At 49.6% G+C, this 21,002-nt stretch overlaps 1 protein-coding gene across 2 annotated transcripts in view; it reads left to right on the top strand.

Annotated features, from left to right (window-relative positions):
• LOC310684334 (leucine-rich repeat and fibronectin type III domain-containing protein 1-like protein) overlaps positions 1-16,128 on the top strand; it is a 66,480-nt gene extending 50,352 nt beyond the window's left edge. The window contains exons 3-4 of one of the 2 annotated variants that reach the window (XM_083455313.1): positions 11,352-12,746; positions 14,935-16,124. In XM_083455313.1, the coding sequence (XP_083311439.1) occupies positions 11,371-12,746; positions 14,935-15,436 (1,878 nt within the window). In that variant the 5' untranslated portion in view covers positions 11,352-11,370 and the 3' untranslated portion in view covers positions 15,437-16,124. Of the gene's footprint in view, positions 1-11,351; positions 12,747-14,934 lie in introns of those variants that run through there. The other variant, XM_083455314.1, reaches the window with a different exon arrangement.
• Positions 16,129-21,002: the final 4,874 nt, after the last annotated feature.

Raw genomic sequence — 21,002 nt, 5'->3', positions numbered from 1 at the left:
CAGGTCCGGTCCAGAATCCAAGGGTTTCGCAAGGAGTCAGTCCGACAGGGCCAAGGCAGGACACAAGGCAGGAAACCAGGCAAGGACGGGTACAGGATCATAGGCAGGTTCTGGCAAACAGCAATGTTGCTCCCGCAACCAGGGGTGGGGTCCAACAGCCTTTTATCTCTGTCAGGGTAGCAGCCGGTCCTGATCCCCCTGTGACTCACCTCCCTGTTTTGCCTGAAGGTGAGCACTCCTCCTGCAAGTACTCAGGTCTCTCCTTCTCTCAGACCTCAGTCTCTGCAGCTCGGGAGACGTCAGTGGGTTACTAGACCCAGGGGCCGCCTCAGCCTCCCCTGACCCAACCGGTAGTGGAGCAGCTGTAAGTGATGGCCCAGCTGGAGGCGACGAGGTCATCCCTGCATCTGGAGCCAGGGCAGGCTCAGGCCCCTGACTCGGCCCAGCTGGTGCTTGTTGCGGGGGAACCTGTGCAGACTGGGACTCTTCAGGATCAGGCCCCAGACTTGGTTCAGATGATGCCTGAGGCAAAGGATCCGGTGCAGACTGAGACTCCTCTGGTTCTGAGCCTGAGCCCGAGTCCCAGGCCATCACAGAGGGGACCTCTGGGGTCATCTAGTCCAACCCCCTGCAATGCTGGAATCTCAGATCAAGCATCCATGACAGATGGCCATCCGACCTCTGCTTAAAAACCTCCATGGAAGGAGAGTCCACCACCTCCCAAGGGAGACAATTTCCACTCTTGAACAGCTCTTACTGTCAGAAAGTTCTTCCTGATGTTTGGTCGGAATCTCCTCTCCTGTTGCTTGAAACCATTGGTTTGGGTCCTGGCCTCTGGAGCAGGAGAAAGCAAGATTGCTCCATATTCCGTGTGGCAGCCCCTCAGACATTAGGAGATGGCTCTCACGTCACTTCTCGGTGTCCTCTTCTCCAGGATGAACATCCCCAACTCCCTCAATTCCTCCTCATAAGTCTCAGCTTCCAGACCTGGGACTTGCCTGCCTGCTTCCCGGCTGACCTGGGCGCTTTGTCCCTGCAGCCGAAGTTCTCCTGAAGTCAGCTGTCTTCCCCCTCATTTCCAGAAGTGATCCTGGGACTTGCGGCTGCTGGTCAAAGGCCGGACCAGCAGAGGAGGCCAGCCCTGGCGGTGCTTCCTCCACACTTGGCCGGCTTTAGTCAAACTGGTTCCTGACAGATGCAGACGGGACGTTGCATTTTGTGCTTCCACCTCCCATTCCAGGTTGGAGCATGTCGTCAGCATTCTCGCTGCACGCATGGCCTCGTGGGGGAACGCCAGTCAGCTCAAAGAGCAGCAATGAGCAGAGGAGCAGGGGGCATTTCCTGCTGACCCACTTGGAGGAGGGTGTGTGGGCCTTGGCCCTTTCACTCCTGGAAGAAGGGAGAGCTATGCACGGGCAGCCCAGCTCCATGTTTGTGTCTTTCCACAAACAGGCCTTGGATCTGCACACGACACGAAGAAATCCTTTGGGTGTCTTCGCGGCAGCCACCCCCATGGCACACAGCACCTGTTTCCTCCACTTCTGCATTATTTTTTGTCATGTCGGCTTCTGTGGGGGGCGGGAGGGAGACTCCATTGGGCAGCTGTGAGTGATGAGTGGTGACCTGTCATTTTCCTCCTCTTGTCTGGCCTCACGGTCTGGCTTCTGTTCTTTTCCACTTCGCTGGCTGGACACTGTCCTCTGAGGAGCACCTGGTTCTGCTCTTGTCTTTTAGCTGCTTGCTGCCATTTCCTGACACCCCCAATCATGCCTGCAACCCCCCCAGCACACTGCCTGAGCAGCGTCCATGGCTGCTTCCCCGCCTTTGCCTCTTGTAATGTCTGCTTGGCAGGGCTCCAAGTACAGCTTTAGCCTCAGGTTAAAACCATCTCAATCATTGTCCCTCGCAGGAGTTTTAAGCGCTCCGTATCGGAGGAGGGAGCAGGCTTCCAATCTGGCCGCAACTGGAGCAGTGCAGCAAAGGCTAACCTGCTTGTTATGTTCAAAAAATGCTTTGTGCACATGGTTCCAGCTGCCCTGACAACCACCCTGCAAGGTGGGCAGGTATTATAATCCATAAACAAGAATTATAATAATTCTAAGCAAGTGTGCAAACTGACTTGCTGATCAGAAGGTCGGCGGTTCGAATCCCCGCGATGGGGTGAGCTCCCCTTGCTCGGTCCCTGCTCCTGCCAACCTAGCAGTTCAAAAGCACGTCAAAATGCAAGTAGATAAATAGGTACTGCTCCGGCGGGAAGGTAAACGGTGTTTCCGTGCGCTGCTCTGGTTCGCCAGAAGCGGCTTAGTCCTGCTGGCCACATGACCTGGAAGCTGTATGCCGGTAAAGCATACTCGGCCAGTAAAGCGAGATGAGCGCTGCAACCCCAGAGTCGTCCACGACTGGACCTAATGGTTAGGGGGTCCCTTTACCGTACCTTTAAGCAAGTGTGCAATGGGGTGGTTGTCTGCAGAGGTTTTCAGGAGTGGTTGAAGCTACATACTCTGAATGAATAAATAAATAAGTAAATAAATAAATAAATGCGCACAGGTAGCATCAGAGGGCAAGTCTGCCATTTCTGGAAGTTCTCTAACCACCCACCGCCCCCCGTTTCTCAGTGGGTAGACCAGCTGTCCATCTATAGGCTAACTTGCATCCGGCCAATGCCCGTTCACCACTCTCGATTGGAACCCCCAACACTTTCCATGGCAATCCTTTCCCTCCAGGTGGAGCAAACGGGTCTGACCTTCCTGGGTCCTTTGCAGGGGCATCCTAGCCCTTGTCGCCACAGCCGCAGCCCTGGACACCTCCATTGGAGCAGCAGCAGTGATCATTCCACCATCAGCGAAGGCCTAGCAAAGAGGGATGGAGGACCAGACAGGAAGGTCCTACTCTTGGGCCTTTGGGCCATGGGGGGCATTAGCTTTGCCCAACTGGCCAGATCTTCCTTCCTAAATGCCAGCCATTGCTGTGACCTCTGTGTGGTGTAGTGGTTAAGAGCGGTGGACTCGTAATCTGGTGAACCGGGTTCGCATCTCCGCTCCTCCACGTGCAGCTGCTGGGTGACCTTGGGCCAGTCACACTTCTCTGAAGTCTCTCAGCCCCACTCACCTCACAGAGTGTTTGTTGTGGGGGAGGAAGGGAAAGGAGAATGTGAGCCGCTTTGAGACTCCTTCGGGTAGTGATAAAGAAGGATATCAAATCCAAACTCCTCCTCCTCCTCCTCCTCCTCCTCCTCCTCCTCCTCCTCCTCCTCCTCTTCTTCTTCTTCTTCTTCTTCTTCTTCTTCTTCTTCTTCTTCTTCTTCTTCCTCTTCTTCACTACCTAAAAGGTGGGAGCAGGTTACTTCCTTGCAGCTCCCTCGCCCTAAGGATGGCCGGACACCCCTTGTGTCCCTGCCTTTCTTCCTGCTATCTTGGGTTCTGAAAATGCCAGGAACTTAATCTTTTTTTAAAAAAACAACAAAACATTCTGGCAGCTGAGAACCTGGAGATTGTGCTGGGCAGGGACACAAGGGGTGTCCAGCCATCCTGAGGGTGAGGGAGCTGCAGGGAGGAGCAGCCCCCAGCGCAGCAAGAGGTACCCCTTCTTGGCTTCTTCCTGGTGGCCTTTTGCTGCTGCTGTTAATGCCACCTGGTGGCGAAGCTGCAAACCTGCACGGATGCTTCAAATTCCAGCTCAGGCGTCGCTGCTGCCACCCAGCGGGTCAGAAGGAAACTGCAAACAGTGCAGCTTTGGGCCTGGGGGAAATAAGTGTTTCAGCATAATCTCAAATGCTGGTTTTCTAAGCATTAGGGGGTTTCGTCGTCACAGTGTGTGCGTGTTCCCTGACCACCTATTTTCCTATCTTGGGCTGCAGCTCCCTCCTAACATCACTTATTCCGACATCACCAGGTTGGGCGTCGCTTTCCTTTTGGGTGAAGACAGAGGCAAAGCAGGTGTTGAGAATTCCGCCTTCTCTCTGTCACCCAAGAGCATTTCTCCATCCTCTCCAGGCTGAGCACTGACCACTTGCCCGTTCTTCCTCTAGCCGAAGAAACCTGCAGTAGAATATGTGAAATTGGGATATTTTGTCCAAACCTGCATCCCTTTATAAATTTTTTTAAAAAATTTAAATGTCCAGTAGCACCTTAGAGACCAACCAGGTTTGTTCTGGGTATGAGCTTTCATGTGCATGCACACTTCTTCAGAAACACTGAAAGAGAAGTCACCAGACCCTTATATACAGTGGGAGGGTGGGGAGAGGGTTTTCTGCCATCAAATGCCAACAGTGCCCTTCAGCTCTCTATATTGGACAAGCAGGCCAAACCCTGCGCCATAGGATAAATGGACATAAATCTGACATCAGGAATCACAAGACAGAGAAGCCAGCAGGAGAACAGTTCAATCTCCCAGAACATTCAATACAGGTTCGCAAAGCAGCTGTCTTATTACAAAAGAAATTCAGAAACTGACTTGAAAGAGAAATCGCTGAATTACAACTTATTACTAAACTGAAAGCTACGGAGAGACCTGGTCTTAATAGAGATATTGGATTCTTGCCTCATTACACGTGCTAAAGCTATTTTTGGTCATCTGCATACTATCCCTTGCTTTTTCCTGTAGGACTAATTACAGTCATTAACAGGTTGACCATACCCATTGAGTCAATCACCCATCTCCCACCACCCTTCTGAGAAAAACCCCACCCCACCCTCCCACTACATATAAGGGTCTGATGACTTCTGTTTCAGTGTTTCTGAAGAAGTGCCCATGCACACAAAAGCTTATACCCAGAACAAACTTAGTTGGTCTCTAAGGTGCTACTGGACAATTTTTAAAATATATTTTTATTTCAACTGCGTCAGACCAACACGGCTACCTACCTGAATCTTCCCCCCCTTTATGTTTGAGTTGCAGTTGTCATTCTACTGCCCATTCCCTCTGTTGGGAGAAATCCTTTTGGAGCTCTTTGCCCTTTTGCTTTAAGCAGCTTGGACAATTTTCTCTTGCCAGCAGACATGGCCACCTCACTGCTCACCCCTGGCTCTATCGTTTATGCGCTTGTTGGGGGGGGCTCTGCTCTCTACACCCCTCCATGGAAAGGACCACCCCTTTATTCCTGATCTCTGCCTCAGAAGGGACTCTGAGAAAAGTTACAAATTCCTATGCAAATTCCTGAACAGGGCCAGATTTAGGTTTGATGAGATCCTACGCTACTGAAGAAAATGGGGCCCTTTATATGCCCAGCTGTCCTTTGTCAACAACAAATTGTCACTGTTTTTTGTGTTGTATAGATGCTATATGTCAAAATAAAAAAAATCCTTCCAGTAGCACCTTAGAGACCAATCAAGTTTGTTTTTGGTCTGAGCTTTCATGTGCATGCAAATGAAAGATGCACACTTCTTCAGATACTTAAATACAGTGGTACCTCAGGTTACAGACGCTTCAGGTTACAGACTCCGCTAACCCAGAAATAATGCTTCAGATTAAGAACTTTGCTTCAGGATGAGAACAGAAATCGCATGGCGGTGGCACAGTGGCAGCAGGAAGCCCCATTAGCTAAAGTGGTGCTTCAGGTTAAGAACAGTTTCAGGTTAAGAATGGACCTCCAGAACGAATTAAGTTCTTAACCCGAGGTACCACTGTATACTTTCTTGATTAAAAATTAAATATAGATTACACTGGGCAACAATTTTTTACTTTTTGAATGTTGTCTAGATTTCTACAACTGATTTAGGGTATTTTTGCACTGCTGAATCAGGAAATGGCATCTGTTTCTCTCCATCAGGTCAGGTTTACTGTAAACTGAATGGTGGGCATTGATAAAGGTAAGTACACGTAAATTGCATGTTGCTTCACCATTTTTCAAACTTCAGGGCTTGAACTTCCGTTTCTTGGAACTCCTGGAATGCTCAGCGGCAGGGAGGTCTCTCTTCAGAGTCCAACAGTAGTCAGCCATCATGACTGCGTCCCAGCGACCTTGATACCTGGTCTCCATCTCTTTCATGTCCTGATGGGATCTCTCCCCCTGCTCATCACTCATTGAACCCAGGTTCTCGGGAAACCAGTCCATATGTGAAAATAGGTCATGCATCTTGACGCTCATGTTGCAGCCCAGGTTTCTGAAAGCAGTCAGCATGTTGTTGACAAGTTCTGCATAGTTTCTGGCCTTATTGTTGCCAAGAAAGTTCTTCACTACCAGAACAAATACCTTCCACACTTCCAGTTCCACTTCGTTCATTGAGTTTCTGAACTCTGGATCTCTGATGAGCTGACAGATCTGAGGACCGTCAAAGATGCCAGCTTTCAACTTCTCCATAGTCAATCCTGGAAAAGCCTGGCACAAGTAAGTGAAGCAGTCACCATCCTTGTCCAGAGCCTTGGTGAACTGCTTGATTAAGCCGAGCTTGATGTGCAGCGGTGGGAAGAGTATTCTGTCTCTGTCCACCAGAGGGTCATTGATGACGTTCCTTTCTTTGCAAGGCACCAATTCCTCCCTCACAGGCCAGTCCTTTTTTGTGTAATGCTGAGCACGGTCCCTACTATCCCACATGCACAGAAAACATGGGTACTTGGTGAAGCCAGACTGTTGTCCCAACAAAAAGTTCACCATCTTCAGGTCAACACAAATAAACCACTTATGCTGATCATAACCAATTTTCTCCAGCACATACTTCACCGCTTCTCCTTCAGTGTACTCGAGTGAGCCAGGGGCATAGAGGCAAACTGGTTGCCGTTGTGTAGCAGAACACATTTCAGTGATTGCTTGCTGCTGTCAATGAACAGTCTCCAATCTTTGGGTTCGTACTGTGGCACTCCAAGCTTGAGCAGAAGCTGCGCAATATCTGCACAGTACACCAAGTCCTTCTCTTCTGAGAAAAAACGAAGGTACTCTTGATGCCTGTTGCGGAAGAAGCTGATGCGAGCACTGTCAGAGAGGAGGTTTTTTCCCTTCAATCTGGATGCCAACAGTTCAGCAGAGTCCTTTGACAAGCTGAGGTCGCGAACTAGATCATTCAACTCCTTTTGGGAAAATGGATGTGGAGCATCATCTTCAAGAACCACTTCTTCTTCATGTCCTTCAACACTGGAGGCATCTTCGTCACTAATGTCAGGAAGTTCTCTGAAGATAGGCACTGGAATTTCATTACAATGAGCTACAGGACGATGTGCTGATTGAAGATCAAGATACTTCGTGGGGCGGCTGCCCCATTAACTTAGTTTTGATCCCCCAACTTTATGCTTTGCCGCACCAATTTATGGAAGATTTCGAGGTTTTATGACTTCAAACTGATCCCTTTTTGATATAATGACCCAGAACTATCAGACCTGAATACTTCTTGTCATTAAAATAATCATTTCCAATCAAAACAATTATCCGACATGGCATTTTACCCCCACCAACTTCTTCTAAAATGCTCCACACAAGCGTACATGTGAACAAAAACGGGAAAAAAGACATGTGGCCATAGCTCAAAAACTTGACCTGATTGAGCAAAACCAATGTGATTTTTGGATTCAGCGCATCAGAATCGTCCTAAATCAACTGAAAAAACGCAGACAACAAATTTGTTGTTGACCAGTGTTATTGATTAAAAATACAAAAAGAATTATAAGGTAAAAGAAGAAGAAAGAAGAGGAGAACGAAAGAAAAAACTTATACACTTATTATTAAACTTATCCTGAACTTTACCTAATACAGTTTCCAGGGCCGGCTTACCCATAGGCACTAGCGGTGCGGGGCACCCGGGCGCCGTGCTCTCAGAGACGCCAGGCCAAGAGTCTGGGGCCAAGATTTGGAGTCCGGGGATTGAAGAGCCAGGCCAGCCGCTGCCGAGCGGAGCCGAGCCCCTCAGAGCGCCACAGGCTTTTCTGCTGCAGGCTCTGAGGCAGCCGGCCAGCTCCCCCCTCCTGCACACCTGGGATTGGCAGCCTGTTGAGAGGGCGCTGGGCAGTTTTTTTCACCCTGGTGCCACAATGCTAAAGATGGCCCTGACAGTGTCAGCCCATTTATTTTCACATAAAGAAAGCACTTTACGTCCTCTGTTTTTGGGGGGCTGTGACCATTTCTGCCCCAGCTCCTTCAGGCCAGCTTCTTCTCTCCCACTAGCCCACCCATCTACTGCCAGGTGATCTTGTGTAGGTGTGCAAATATCCAGAGATGTAGTCACCAGGTGGGATTGCTATGAGGAATTATAACAAGTATTGAGTAAGCCATCTGTGTCAGCAGTGAAAGCATTGCGTTGACTGGGTTTAAACTATTTTGATATGATTCTTGATCAATGTACACCTCGGCATCCCCGTTCCATTCCTCTCTTCCTGACATGTCACGTACACAGCCCAGTTGCTTCGCCAGGCTGGCATCCTGGGTCATCAAAGACAGTGGGCAAGTTTCTTTGATGTAGTTTTCTTATATATTTATCTTAGGATGTTAATCTTAGGGCCTGGAAATAGTTTTACAGGAAGGTGATAAAGATGCCTTTCTCCTTCCCATCCTCCCATCCTCTCTTGTTTACTCCTGTTTGTGATCTCCGGAGTTTCTCTAGTCCTCTTTTATTTACTCTCAGATTATGTATGCATGCTCAGAGTAGTAGTCTTTGTAGTTAAAAGAATTTCTTTTGATCTAACTTTCTCCCCACGTGGGTTTGTGGAAATGCTTAGAGGAAATCTGATTGGTTCTTACGAACACTGTGTAAAAAGTTCATTTGTGAATAAAACTACCTGGGCCAGGGGGCTGCAAACACGGACAGGCACAGAGAGACACGATTATACGCACCCTTCCCAGAGTCTTGGGGTTCAAGCCTCTGCGTGTATTCTTATTAATCAGAGTTCAAGCCTTCCTTTACTTTGGGAACGCAACAATCTTGCAGAGGAAGCCATAATGGGGTGGAGGGAATGGGGTGCCCCCCCGGGACAACATGCCACCTGGGAGGTGGGTGCAATCCAGCCCCTGAGCCCCCGCCAGCAGGCTCCCACCCATTGTGCCTCCATCAGAAGGGGAGTCCAAGGGCTCTGGGACCTGACCATGCAGGTGAAGAAGAAGAGTTTGGATTGGATATCCCGCTTTATCACTCCCCTTCAGGAGTCTCAAAGCGGCTAACATTCTCCTTTCCCTTCCTCCCCCACAACAAACACTCTGTGAGGTGAGTGGGGCTGAGAGACTTCAATGAAGTGTGACTGGCCCAAGGTCACCCAGCAGCTGCATGTGGAGGAGCGGAGACGCGAACCCAGTTCCCCAGATTACGAGACTTCCGCTCTTAACCACTACACCACACTGGGGCCACTGCAGAATTGCGTCACCCAGGCGCTGCCTGGAGGACTTGGGGGAGGAGAGAACATGCGTGGTGGGGGGGGGAGGACTGTTGGAAGAGGGGCACCAGTGCAGGCTGGGGCTTGAACCATATTGGGGGGCGGTGCTGATGCTGAAGACAAACACCAATAGCCAGCATTGACAGAGCAGCAAAGGAGAGCTGTGCAGAGACTCTCGCCCAGTCCTTTGCCTCCCCCACCCCCAGTCACCTCCTGCTCCTGCGGTCTCTCCTCTGGGGGGGGGGGGGTTGTACACAAATATATTCACTTGACATGAGTAGGACCCCCTCTCCTTCAGGCACTGTTCTGACCAGGCCGCATTTCCTTTAAAAAATAATAATAATTGTTTTTCCCCTCACAGTTTTATACGGTTTAACTTAACCATTTCAAACATTAAAATACAAGGTTCCTTTGAACCTTCTTTCCATCCTCCCCTCCCCTCATGGGTTCCATGTTTAAGATTAAGTTTGCTGAGTCTTTTACCCTTATCCATCTGTTAAATATCCATAATTACCATAAATAATTCCACATTACACGTGTTATTACATCCCTGCCAATGATTTTAACTGTTTACAGTGGTTTTTAAATAAACTAAGAATTTACTTCAGTCTTTTGAAAATACTTGATCTTCCTGGTTTCGGATCTTCCCCGTCAGTTTTGCCATCTCTGCCTACTCCATCAGATTCACCTGACATTCTTCTTTTTTTGGTATTTCTCCTTCCTTCCACCTCTGGGCTAGAAGCATTCTCGCTGCCCTTGCTGCATACATTAAAAGTCTTTTGTCTTCTCTTGATATCTCTTCATCTGTTATACCTAACAAAAAAGCTTCTGGTTTTTTAACTAATGTGTTGTTAAACATTTTCTTTAATTCATTATATATCATCTCCCAGAAAGCCTTTACCAATGAACACGTCCACCATATATGGTAAAAAGTACCTTCCTCCCCTTTGCATTTCCAGCACAGATTTGAACTTGTTTTGTACATTTTAGCAATTTTACTCAGTGTTAAATACCAACAATACATCATTTTCATATAATTATCTTTCAACACACAGCATGCGGTAAACTTTATTTCCTCTTTCCATAACTTTCCCCAAGATGAGAGTTGAATATTATACCCAAAATCTCTAGCCCAGTGTATCACCACTGCCTTGACTTCTCCATCTTTTGTATACCATTCTAAAAGTAACTTGTACATTTTTGATAACATTTTCCAACAGATTTATTTTGAACCTCTATCTCACTGTATCAAAACCTTTTTTAAAAATCAACCTTAAAAAACGTCATTTAATTGGTGAATCTGCAAAAAGAATGTCACAGGGCCAGCTGAAGTGTGCTTTTGCAGAAGGAGTCTCTGGACAGATGCCGAGGCAAATGTTTTCCCCACTTTGTTGGACGTCAACTTTTGCTTTAATATACTAATAGCCTTGATACGAATTTCCTCCTTCCTTCCTTTTTCTCTCTCGCTTTCCTTCTCCTTCCTTCCTTCCTTCCTTCCTTCCTTCCTTCCTTCTTTCCTTCCTTTTCTCTCGCTTTCCTTCTCCCTCCTCCTACTTCCTTTCTTCCTTCCTTCTCCCTCCCCCTTCCTTCCTTCCTTCCTTCCTTCCTTCCTTCTCCCTCCCCCTTCCTTCCTTCCCTCCTTCCTTCCTTCCTTTCTTCCCTCCCTCCTTCCTTCCTTCTTTCCTTCCCTCTCTCCTTCCTTCCCTCCTTCCTTCCTTCCTTCCTTCCTTCCTTCCTTCCTTCCTTCCTTCCTTCCCTTCCCTCCTTCCTTCCTTCCTTCCTTCCTTCCTTCCTTCCTTCTTTCCTTCCTTCCTTCCTTCCTTCCTTCCTCCTCTCTCGCCTTCCTCCTTCCTTCCTTCCTTCCTTCCTTCCTTCCTCCTCTCTCGCTTTCCTCCTTCCTTCCTTCCCTCCTTCCTTCTCTCTTGCTTTCCATCTCCCTCCCTCCCTCCCTCCCTCCCCCTCACTTCCTTCCTTCCTTCCTTCCTTCCTTCCTTCCTTCCTTCCTTCTCTCCTCCTTCCCTCCCTCCTCCCTCCATCCCCTTGGCCCTCTCCTCTTCTCCCAGGTGTGCTGCTTACCTTACCATGGAAAGGCTGGTCCTGTCCCTGCTGGTTATGAGCTCCGTGGCAAAGGCCACCACCTGTCCCACGCGCTGCATGTGCCAGAGCCTCTCTCCCTCCTTCACCATCCTCTGCACCAAGACAGGGCTGCTCTTTGTGCCTCCGAGCATCGACCGGCGGACGGCGGAGCTGCGGCTGATGGACAACTTCATCACCGCCCTGCGGAGGAGGGACTTTGCCAACATGACCAGCCTGATCCACCTGACGCTGTCGCGGAACACCATCAGTCAGATCATGCCTTATGCGTTCTTTGACCTCAAGGGCCTTCACGCGTTGCACCTGGACAGCAACCGACTCACCCACATCCACGAGGATCACTTCAAAGGGTTGGTCAACCTCCGCCACTTGATCCTCAGCAACAACCAACTGAACTATATCTCTCCCGGGTCTTTGGATGATTTCATTGACATGATTGAGGACCTAGACCTTTCCTACAACAACCTGGTGAACGTCCCTTGGGAAACCATCGGGAGGCTGTCCAACGCCAACACCATCAGCCTCGACCACAACCTCATAGACTTCATCCCCGAGGGAGTCTTCTCCAACCTCCACAAGTTGGCTCGGCTGGACATGACCTCCAACAAGCTGAAGAAGATTCCCCCGGACCCCCTCTTCTCTCGCATCCCTGTCTACGCCAAGCCAAAGGGGCTCCCCTTGTCCTCCCTGGTGATGAGCTTCGGGGGGAACCCCTTGCACTGCAACTGCGAGCTCGTCTGGCTGCGGCGCCTGACGCGGGAGGACGACCTGGAGACGTGCGCCTCCCCGCCGGAGCTGATGGGCAAGTACTTCTGGTCCATCCGGGAAGAGGAGTTTGTCTGCGAGCCGCCCATGATCACGCACCGGACCCCCAAGCAGGTGGTCATGGAAGGCCAGGGGGCCTCCCTGAAGTGCAAAGCGGTGGGCGACCCCGAGCCGTATGTGCGCTGGATTTCACCGGGCGGGAAGCTGGTCTCCAACACTTCCCGGACCGTCTCTTTTGAGAACGGCACCCTGGACATCTTGGTGGCTTCTGTGGAGGAGAAAGGGACCTTCACGTGCATCGCCTCCAACGCTGCGGGGGAGTCCACGGCCCCCGTGGAGCTGGTGGTCAACCCCTACCCGCACCTTGCCAACAGCACCAACTGTGATAAGGAAGCAGAGCCAGGCCCCTCAGACATCCTCATCTCCGCCAAGTCCAGCTTCCCCAACGAAACCAAATCCCAGCCAGAGAGGAAAGTGGTGGTTGCTGAGCTGACCTCCTCGTCTGCCCTCATCCAGTGGCCTTCACAGCACCACATCCCAGGGATCCGGATGTTCCAGATCCAGTATAACAGCTCGGCTGACGACATCCTGGTCTACAGGTGAGTAGGCTCCTTTTCCTCATGCAGGCTGAGACCCTCCCTGCCTGCGGACTGTCTCACCAGAGTGGTGCATGCTCTAGTTATCTCCTCCTTGGACTACTGCAATGCGCTCTCTGTGGGGCTCCCTTTGGGGGTAACCCAGTTACCTTCTTGAAAGACCTACATTGGCTCCCAGTACGTTTCCTCAGCGTCCGGGCAGAACAATGGGGGTGGGGACGCTCCTTCTGGTCTACTGGACCGAGGCCATTTAGGGCTTTAAAGGTCAACACCAACACTTTGAATTGTGCTCAGAAATGTACTGGGAGCCAATGTAGGTTTTTCAAGACTCGTGTGATGTGGTCTCGGTGGCCGCTCCCAGTCACCAGTTTGGATTAATTGCATTTTCTGGGTCACCTTCAAAGGTAGCCCCACGTAGAGCACATTGCAGTGATCCAAGCAGAAGATAACAAGAGCATGCCCCACTCTGGCCAGACAGTCCGCGGGCAGGAAGGGTCTCATCCTGCATACCAGATGGAGCTGGTAGACGGCTGCCCTGGACACAGAATTGACCTGCGCCTCCATGGACAGCTGTGAGTTCAAAATGACTCCCAGGCTGCGCACCTGGTCCTTCAGGGACACAGTTGCCCCATTCAGGACCAGGGAGTCCCCAACACCAGCCCATCCCCTGTCCCCCAAAAACACAGTACTTCTGTCTTGTCAGGATTCAACCTCAATCCATTGGCTGCCATCCATCCTCCAACCATGAAGAGACGTTGTGGGGACACCATCTTGGCTTGGCTTGAATTGAGCTGCTTTGCTTCTTTTCAGTCAGGTGGGGACTCCGTGGCAACCTGCCCTTCAGGGCTCGAGGTGGAGGGTGTGTCAGAAATGTCACGCACCTGAGCAGTTTACAAAATGCAAGCAAAGTGCAGCAGGATAAAGCTTGCTGTGACCAGCAGGTTAATATTATCATATGTTTATTTATACCTCACCAGGTGACTTTCAGGGGGAAAATAGGGAGAGCTCAAAACATGGAGGAAAGCAATCCTTAAAAAACAATTAAACATTGCTAGGTAGGTGGGAAGGTAGATGGGGGCATCACCTACAGATAATCAGTATGTATTGGGAATTAGCAGCCAGCAAGGGCAGCCACAAGAGTCCACCCAAGGGGAAAGGTCAGGGAGGTGGCTCTCTGGAGTTTGGGCACGGGGGGAGCAGGAGGGCTGAGCAGAAAACTAGCCGCCCCATTGGGCCTTCCCTTCCTGCTCTTTGTCCCAGGGCAGAGCTCTGAAGCCCCCCCCCCCTCAGCCTGCCAAATGACCAGGAGTTGCTCCTTCTGCTACCAGAGCAGCCAGTCTCTTTGTTGTCAGTATTAAATATTTTCATTATTTCATTTCATTTATTGAATTCATATATCACCCTATACCCAGAGGTCTCAGAGCGGTTCACAAAAAAGGTCACAATATATAAAATAAAAATAAAAGCAATAACCCAATAATACCCCCCCCCCAAAGAACCACATTTTAAAAGGGTATGGGATGTCGACCAGGTCAGCCAAAGGCGTGGTTAAAAAGGAATGTTTTTGCCTGGCTCCTAAAGGTGTGTAATGAAGGCACCAGGCAAACTTCCCTGGGGAGATCATTCCACAGATGGGGAGCCACTGCAGAGAAGGCCCTACTCTCGTGTTGCCACCCCTGAACCTCTCAAGGAGGAGGCACACGAAGAAGGGCCTCAGAAGATGATCTCAGGGTCTGGGTAGGTTCATACAGAAAGAGGCGGTCCTGGAGGTAATAAAACTTACGCACCACTTGATTGTTCAATAAAACTGAAAGTGATCTACAAGAAGATAAAACAGTCAAACCCAGAAAAACCTTCAAGCCTGCTTTAAAGCATACAAAAGTTAAAATCCTAAAACGGATTAAAATTGCCTCCACTTTCTCAGTATCTGTCCAAACCAGGCGCCAAAAGGCACCTAAAGTGAAGGCACTTGCTTGAGGTCAACAGGCAGGGAGTTCCAACGGTATCACCACACTGAGCATTTGAGTTCTGACAAATGCAGAAAATGGGGACTAATGTGGCCCCTGCCGCAGGGCCAGTTCTGCCAGTCGCCTGAGTCTGTGCCTTCGGCCCTCTGCACGCTCCTGGGGGCAAAGGTGCACTGTTGGTGATGCTTGCCCTGTGGACTGAGCCCCCTCTGTGTCCCTTGCAGGATGATCCCGGCCGCCAGCAAGTCCTTCTTCCTGAGCGACCTGGTTGCGGGGCGGGACTACGACCTGTGCGTCCTGGCCGTCTACGACGACGGCGTGACGCTCCTGACGGCGACGGCCGTGGTGGGCTGCGTGCAGTTCTCCACGGAGGAGGAGTACCGGCAGTGCCACTCCCTCCACGCCCAGTTCCTGGGCGGCACCATGATCATCATCCTGGGAGGCGTCATTGTGGCCGCCATCCTCGTCTTCATCTTCATCCTCCTGGTGAAGTACAAAGTCTATGCCAACCCCCACAAGAGCCAGGGCGCCGGGGTCAGCAGCGTCTGCTCCCAGACCAACGGCAGCCAGGGCGGCTCTGCGGGGCAGCCGGGCTCCAAGCCGGCCGAGGGGCTGCCACAGGACTGCGTGGCGCTGCCCGCCAGGGGCAAGACGGTGGTCGACCTGGAGGGCGAGAGAGCGGCCCCCACAGACGCGGCCCTTCGGAGGAGCGATGGTTTCTCCTGAGAGGCACGCCAAGCCCTGGCGACGGGCGCAGAACAATGCCCGGCACAGTTGTCTTTTAAGCGTCACGACTATTGTCTATTTTTAAGATCAGATGGTTTAAAAACTATTTTTTTAATCTGTAAAAGTTCTTGCATTCTTAACTATTTTTGTTGCACTATATTAAATATAAAGTGTGTGATTTACAAGGGCTTGGGCTTCTTCGTGCTCCCATCTACATCAACGCGGGCGATGGGGGCGGAACTGCCTTTGGGGAATGTTTATTCATTGATAAGTAGCAGCAGAGCAGCGATCCCTTCCCCTGAGCTTAAGCAAGGCTTTTCCCCAAGCCAGCAAGCATGCCAGAATGCCAGTGGGTAGAGACCACAGAAGGTGAGAATGGCTCTTGCGCCCGGGTCCTGCTTGAAGGTTTCCCATGAGGGCATCTAGTTGGCCCCTGTGAATCTCCTGTCTCCCTGGGTCATCTGAGGCTGCCCCTCCCTGTAGGAATAACAGAGACGACAGGAGGTTGGATGCAGGTGAGCTGCGCAGGAGCAAGCTGGCAAACATGCATCAAGCAAGCTGCCGACTAGCTCTGCAGAGGCTCCTTTTATTAGCAGAAGTCAGCAATTGGAAACAGTAGCGAAACCACCCTGAACTTAATGTATTTCCATCTAAGCACATTTCCAGCATTAGCAGATACACGTGTCAGCAGGCGTTTCCCTCAGATGTTCCCCCCGATACTGTGTCCCCCGTCATGCTCCAGCCAAGCAATATGTCTAGCAAACAAATTGTGAAAGGACCAAACTCTATTTTCTAGCCAAAAGGCAAAAGGTCAGGGAAAGCAGGTGTAACGCTCCTTGACATACTGTTGCACGTCTGGTGCAAGGTTTGCCTTTGCAAAGTGGAGCGTTACCTCCACACCTCCCCTCGGACCCTCCTTCCCTCTCCTCTGCAGCTCACCAGGGGAGAAGAGACTCTTGCTGGGACGAGGGTCTTTCTGTGCTGGAGGCCAGGAGGGCCTCCTCCTTTCCCCCTCACCACCAGCTTGCTTCAGCAGGAAGGCCTGGCTGGGGGAAGCCCATCATGAAATTCCCCCTGCATCCCCACGAGCCTTCATAAGTTCAGGTCACATCAAATCATCACATTACATTCCCATTTATTGCCTTTTCTCTGTGTATCTAAGAACACCGAGTTAGAAAAGGAAGCTGCATTGCTGCAGACAACGTGGCCTTGATCTGACTCAACTTGCACTGAAGTAGGACTGGGGGGGACAACACACTTGCTCTGTCTGCACTAACCTGTGCAATGTCACCTGTTCATTTGGAAGCACCTGAACCCTTCTGCCGATTCCTAGTAGGGCCTTTTAAAACCCTGGTTCAGTGCAGAAGCTTGATAACAACAACAACAACAACAATAAAATTATTTATATCCCGCCCTCCCCAGCTGAAGCCAGGCTCAGAGCTTTGTTTCCTTTGAAACGATCCCCATGACTGAAGACCTTTGGGTCGTAGATGAAAAATGTCTGGTACAAGATGGGAGCACAGAGTTCAGCATGGAGCCTGCAAAATAATCTGTGTATGAGAAAGAAAGGCAGAGACGGAGGCCTTGGCAGCACTCAGAGGGGTCTTCTTAGTGCTGGCACAGTTTTGCTGCTGTTGCAGCTTATATACCTACTCATTCCCGGGATGCCAAGCTCAAACTTAGAGGCAAGTACTCTGGTGAGAGAACTCCAGCAGAGATTTTAAATCACCAAATATGCAGCCAAGTAAAGCATGGAAATGAAGGCTGCTAGATGTTTAGAACATGCCCTCGTGAGTTCCAAAACTCGCCAACACAGGAAAAGGCCACACACTTGGTAAGTTAAAAATGGGTTTACTTACAAACTCTCCAAAGGTCAGTTTCATGTGCTTTTCCATACAGCATTCAGAACAAGTTGTATGGGCAGTAAAACTTGGTTGAGTTCCAAAGTGGTGAAAGTTCCTATACGAACTCAAGAGTGGCTTGTTAGAGCCATGCAGTTGAGCTGTATACAAACAACAACAGCCACAGACATGCTACAATACATGTTCCCCTTCCACACACAGGCAAGCTGAATAGATTTGTATCAAATATATATGAAATACGTCACATTGTTTGAAGTGTAGGGGGTGGGACCCACTGCTAAGGCTCTTCAAGATGAGGGGCTGGAAGAAAACCAGGCTGGGAAATGGAGAGCTTGGGAAGGGAAATGGGGTGTCCTTGTTGAGCCACCCATTGACCTCTTGTAGGATGGCATAGCCAAACTTGTTGGAGAGTCCTCAGGCAGTGTCATGAATGAGCCAGACCCCAGGAGAAGTTTGCAGCTAGCTCCCAGTGGAGAGAGAAGCCAGGAGGAGAGAGGGTTAACTACAAGACAAGAAGATTATAGCCAACTCCCCCACCTGTAGAAATGCCAACTGATAACAAAATGCAGGAGTTAGAAATGAAACCTACTTAAAAAGCCGGAAAGAGCAGGAAGTAAACTTAGAGAATGAGGAAGAGGTGGGAGCTGACCCCCTCTCCCCTCGGTCAAGGTGCATGGGGGGAGGGTCTTCAAGACAGAATACACCACAAGAATAAGTTTGGCTGTTTCTGGCCTTGCCAGAAACACCCACCTTAGAACGGACATCTTGATAAATGGACGGACGGCTGTACTCGCCGCTCTGATGAACTTTGTTGTTTTTGCAACAAATCTTCCTTTAATTAACCGCTCGTTTTGTTATCAAGACTCCCCGACAGGCAGCCCCTCTGAGCCTCAAGGAAGTTGTCCCAGTTTGAGGTCCCTTGCTCTTGAACGTTGGTTCTAGCCTTCCCCCCGCAAGCTGTTCCTTCTCTTCCTGTTTCGGGGGGGGGGGGGGAGAGAGAGCTCAGAACCCAGCCAAGAAAAGAGGATCCTTTTACTAAAAAGTAAGGGGTTGTTTTAGGGCCAGCCCACTTACCTGAGGTTACCTTGCAGGGAGCAAAGTTCCTCCGTCAGAGTGGAAGAAGAAAAAAGATAGAAGGCAAAAAAAACAAAGGGGACTGTTAAGGCTCTGATCGTTTTATTTGTCATGGCAAAGATTCAACCTATCTGAAAGCAAAGAAAGGAGATCCCTGAGACAATTGGTGTTCTGGCTTTTAAAGATTTCCATTTGCAAGAAATCCCATCCTACAAATGTCAGTGACACGTAGGCAAATGCTAGAAAAACACCACAAAATCAGGAGGGGTTGCATCAGGTCAGACAGGTCAAAAGTACAATATGTCAATCAAACCATTTGTGAATTGCAAGACTTTCACCTTTCCAGACAGAGTTGACATGAGACACTGACATTCCAAGCAGTTATCACAAGTTTCATTCAACTTGACCACAAGGCTAATCAGCAGGGCAGGTGGGGCTCCATTCACCTGACAGTCTGGACATACATAGCTCTGTGCACTTAGGGGCCTGTGGCAGACAAAGGTTTCCTGTAATGCAGGCATGAAGGAGTGATTTCAGAAATCAAAGAATAAAGCATTTACAAAACATTTTACACAGTTCTGTACCTCATCTCCAGGAGCCGGAGTCAAGTGTAAGTCATCAATTAAAAGAAATACGGTACCGGTACAGTTAACTCTTTTTTTCAAGGACACCAAAGCAGCGCAGGCCTAGTGGTCGCAGTAGCTCTTCCCTGCAAATCTTGCGCCCATGAAAACTCTGTCTGCCCACAACCAATCTCTGCTCTGCTCTTTTCATTTCTCTGCATCTTCTGGGAGAACGGGGGGGGGGGGCGCTGGTTGCAGCAGGAAGGGGAGACTCATAGAATCATAGAATCCTAGAGTTGGAAGAGACCACAAGGGCCATCGAGTCCAACCCCCTGCCAAGCAGGAAACACCATCAGAGCACTCCTGACATATGGTTGTCAAGCCTCTGCTTAAAGACCTCCAAAGAAGGAGACTCCACCACACTCCTTGGCAGCAAATTCCACTGTCAAACAGCTCTTACTGTCAGGAAGTTCTTCCTAATGTTCAGGTGGAATCTTCTTTCTTGTAGTTTGGATCCATTGCTCCGTGTCCGCTTCTCTGGAGCAGCAGAAAACAACCTTTCTCCCTCCTCTATGTGACATCCTTTTATATATTTGAACATGGCTATCATATCACCCCTTAACCTCCTCTTCTCCAGGCTAAACATGCCCAGCTCCCTTAGCCGTTCCTCATAAGGCATCGTTTCCAGGCCTTTGACCATTTTGGTTGCCCTCCTCTGGACACGTTCCAGTTTGTCAATGTCCTTCTTGAACTGTGGTGCCCAGAACTGGACACAGTACTCCAGGTGAGGTCTGACCAGAGCAGAATACAGTGGCACTATAACTTCCCTTGATCTAGATGCTATACTCCTATTGATGCAGCCCAGCATTGCATTGGCTTTTTTAGCTGCCGCGTCACACTGTTGGCTCATGTCAAGTTTGTGGTCAACCAAGACTCCTAGATCCTTTTCACATGTACTGCTCTCAAGCCAGGTGTCACCCATCTTGTATTTGTGCCTCTCATTTTTTTTGCCCAAGTGCAATACTTTACATTTCTCCCTGTTAAAATTCATCTTGTTTGTTTTGGCCCAGTTCTCTAATCTGTCAAGGTCGTTTTGAAGTGTGATCCTGTCCTCTGGGGTGTTAGCCACCCCTCCCAGTTTGGTGTCATCTGCAAATTTGATCAGGATGCCCTTGAGTCCATCATCCAAGTCGTTGATAAAGATGTTGAATAAGACCAAGCCCAAGACAGAACCCTGTGGCACCCCACTAGTCACTCTTCTCCAGGATGAAGGGGAACCATTGATGAGCACCCTTTGGGTCCGGTCAGTCAGCCAGTTACAAATCCACTGAGTGGCAGCATAGTCAAGACCGCATGTTACCAGCTTCTTTACAAGAATATCATGGGGCACCTTGTCAAATGCCTTGCTGAAATCAAGGTAGGCTACATCCACTGCGTTCCCTTCATCTACCAGGCTTGTCATTCTGTCAAAAAACGAGATCAGGTTAGTCTGACATGACTTATTTTTCAGAAATCCATGCTGACTGTTGGTGATCACAGCATTCCTTTCAAGGTGCTCAAAGACTGTTTGCTTAATGATCTGCTCCAGAATCTTCCCTGGTATTGATGTCTGACTGACTGGGCGGTAATTATTTGGGTCCTCTCTTTTCCCCTTTTTGAAAATAGGGACAACATTCGCCCTCCTCCAGTCTGCCGGGACTTCGCCTGTTCTCCAGGAATTCTCAAAGATGATTGCCAGTGGTTCTGAGATCACATCTGCCAGTTCTTTTAATACTCTTGGATGCAGTTCATCTGGCCCTGGAGACTTGAATACATCTAAACTAGCCAAGTATTCTTGTATTATCTCCTTAGTTATTCTGGGCTGTGTTTCCTCTGCTGAATCATTTGCTCCAAATTCTTCAGGTCGGGCATTGTTTTCCTTATCGGAGAAGACTGAGGCAAAGAAGGCGTTGAGGAGTTCAGCCCTTTCTGTGTCCCCTGTTTGCATTTCACAATCTTCTCCTCTGAGTGACCCCACTGTTTCTTTGTTCCTCCTTTTGCTACGGACATACCCATAAAAGCCTTTTT

Source organism: Podarcis tiliguerta (genome assembly GCF_965153285.1).
Source record: "Podarcis tiliguerta genome assembly, chromosome: 8".
Taxonomy (NCBI): Eukaryota; Metazoa; Chordata; class Lepidosauria; order Squamata; family Lacertidae; genus Podarcis; species Podarcis tiliguerta.
The sequence above is the reverse complement of the archived record's forward strand: the minus strand, read 5'-3'. Positions and strand labels throughout refer to the sequence as shown.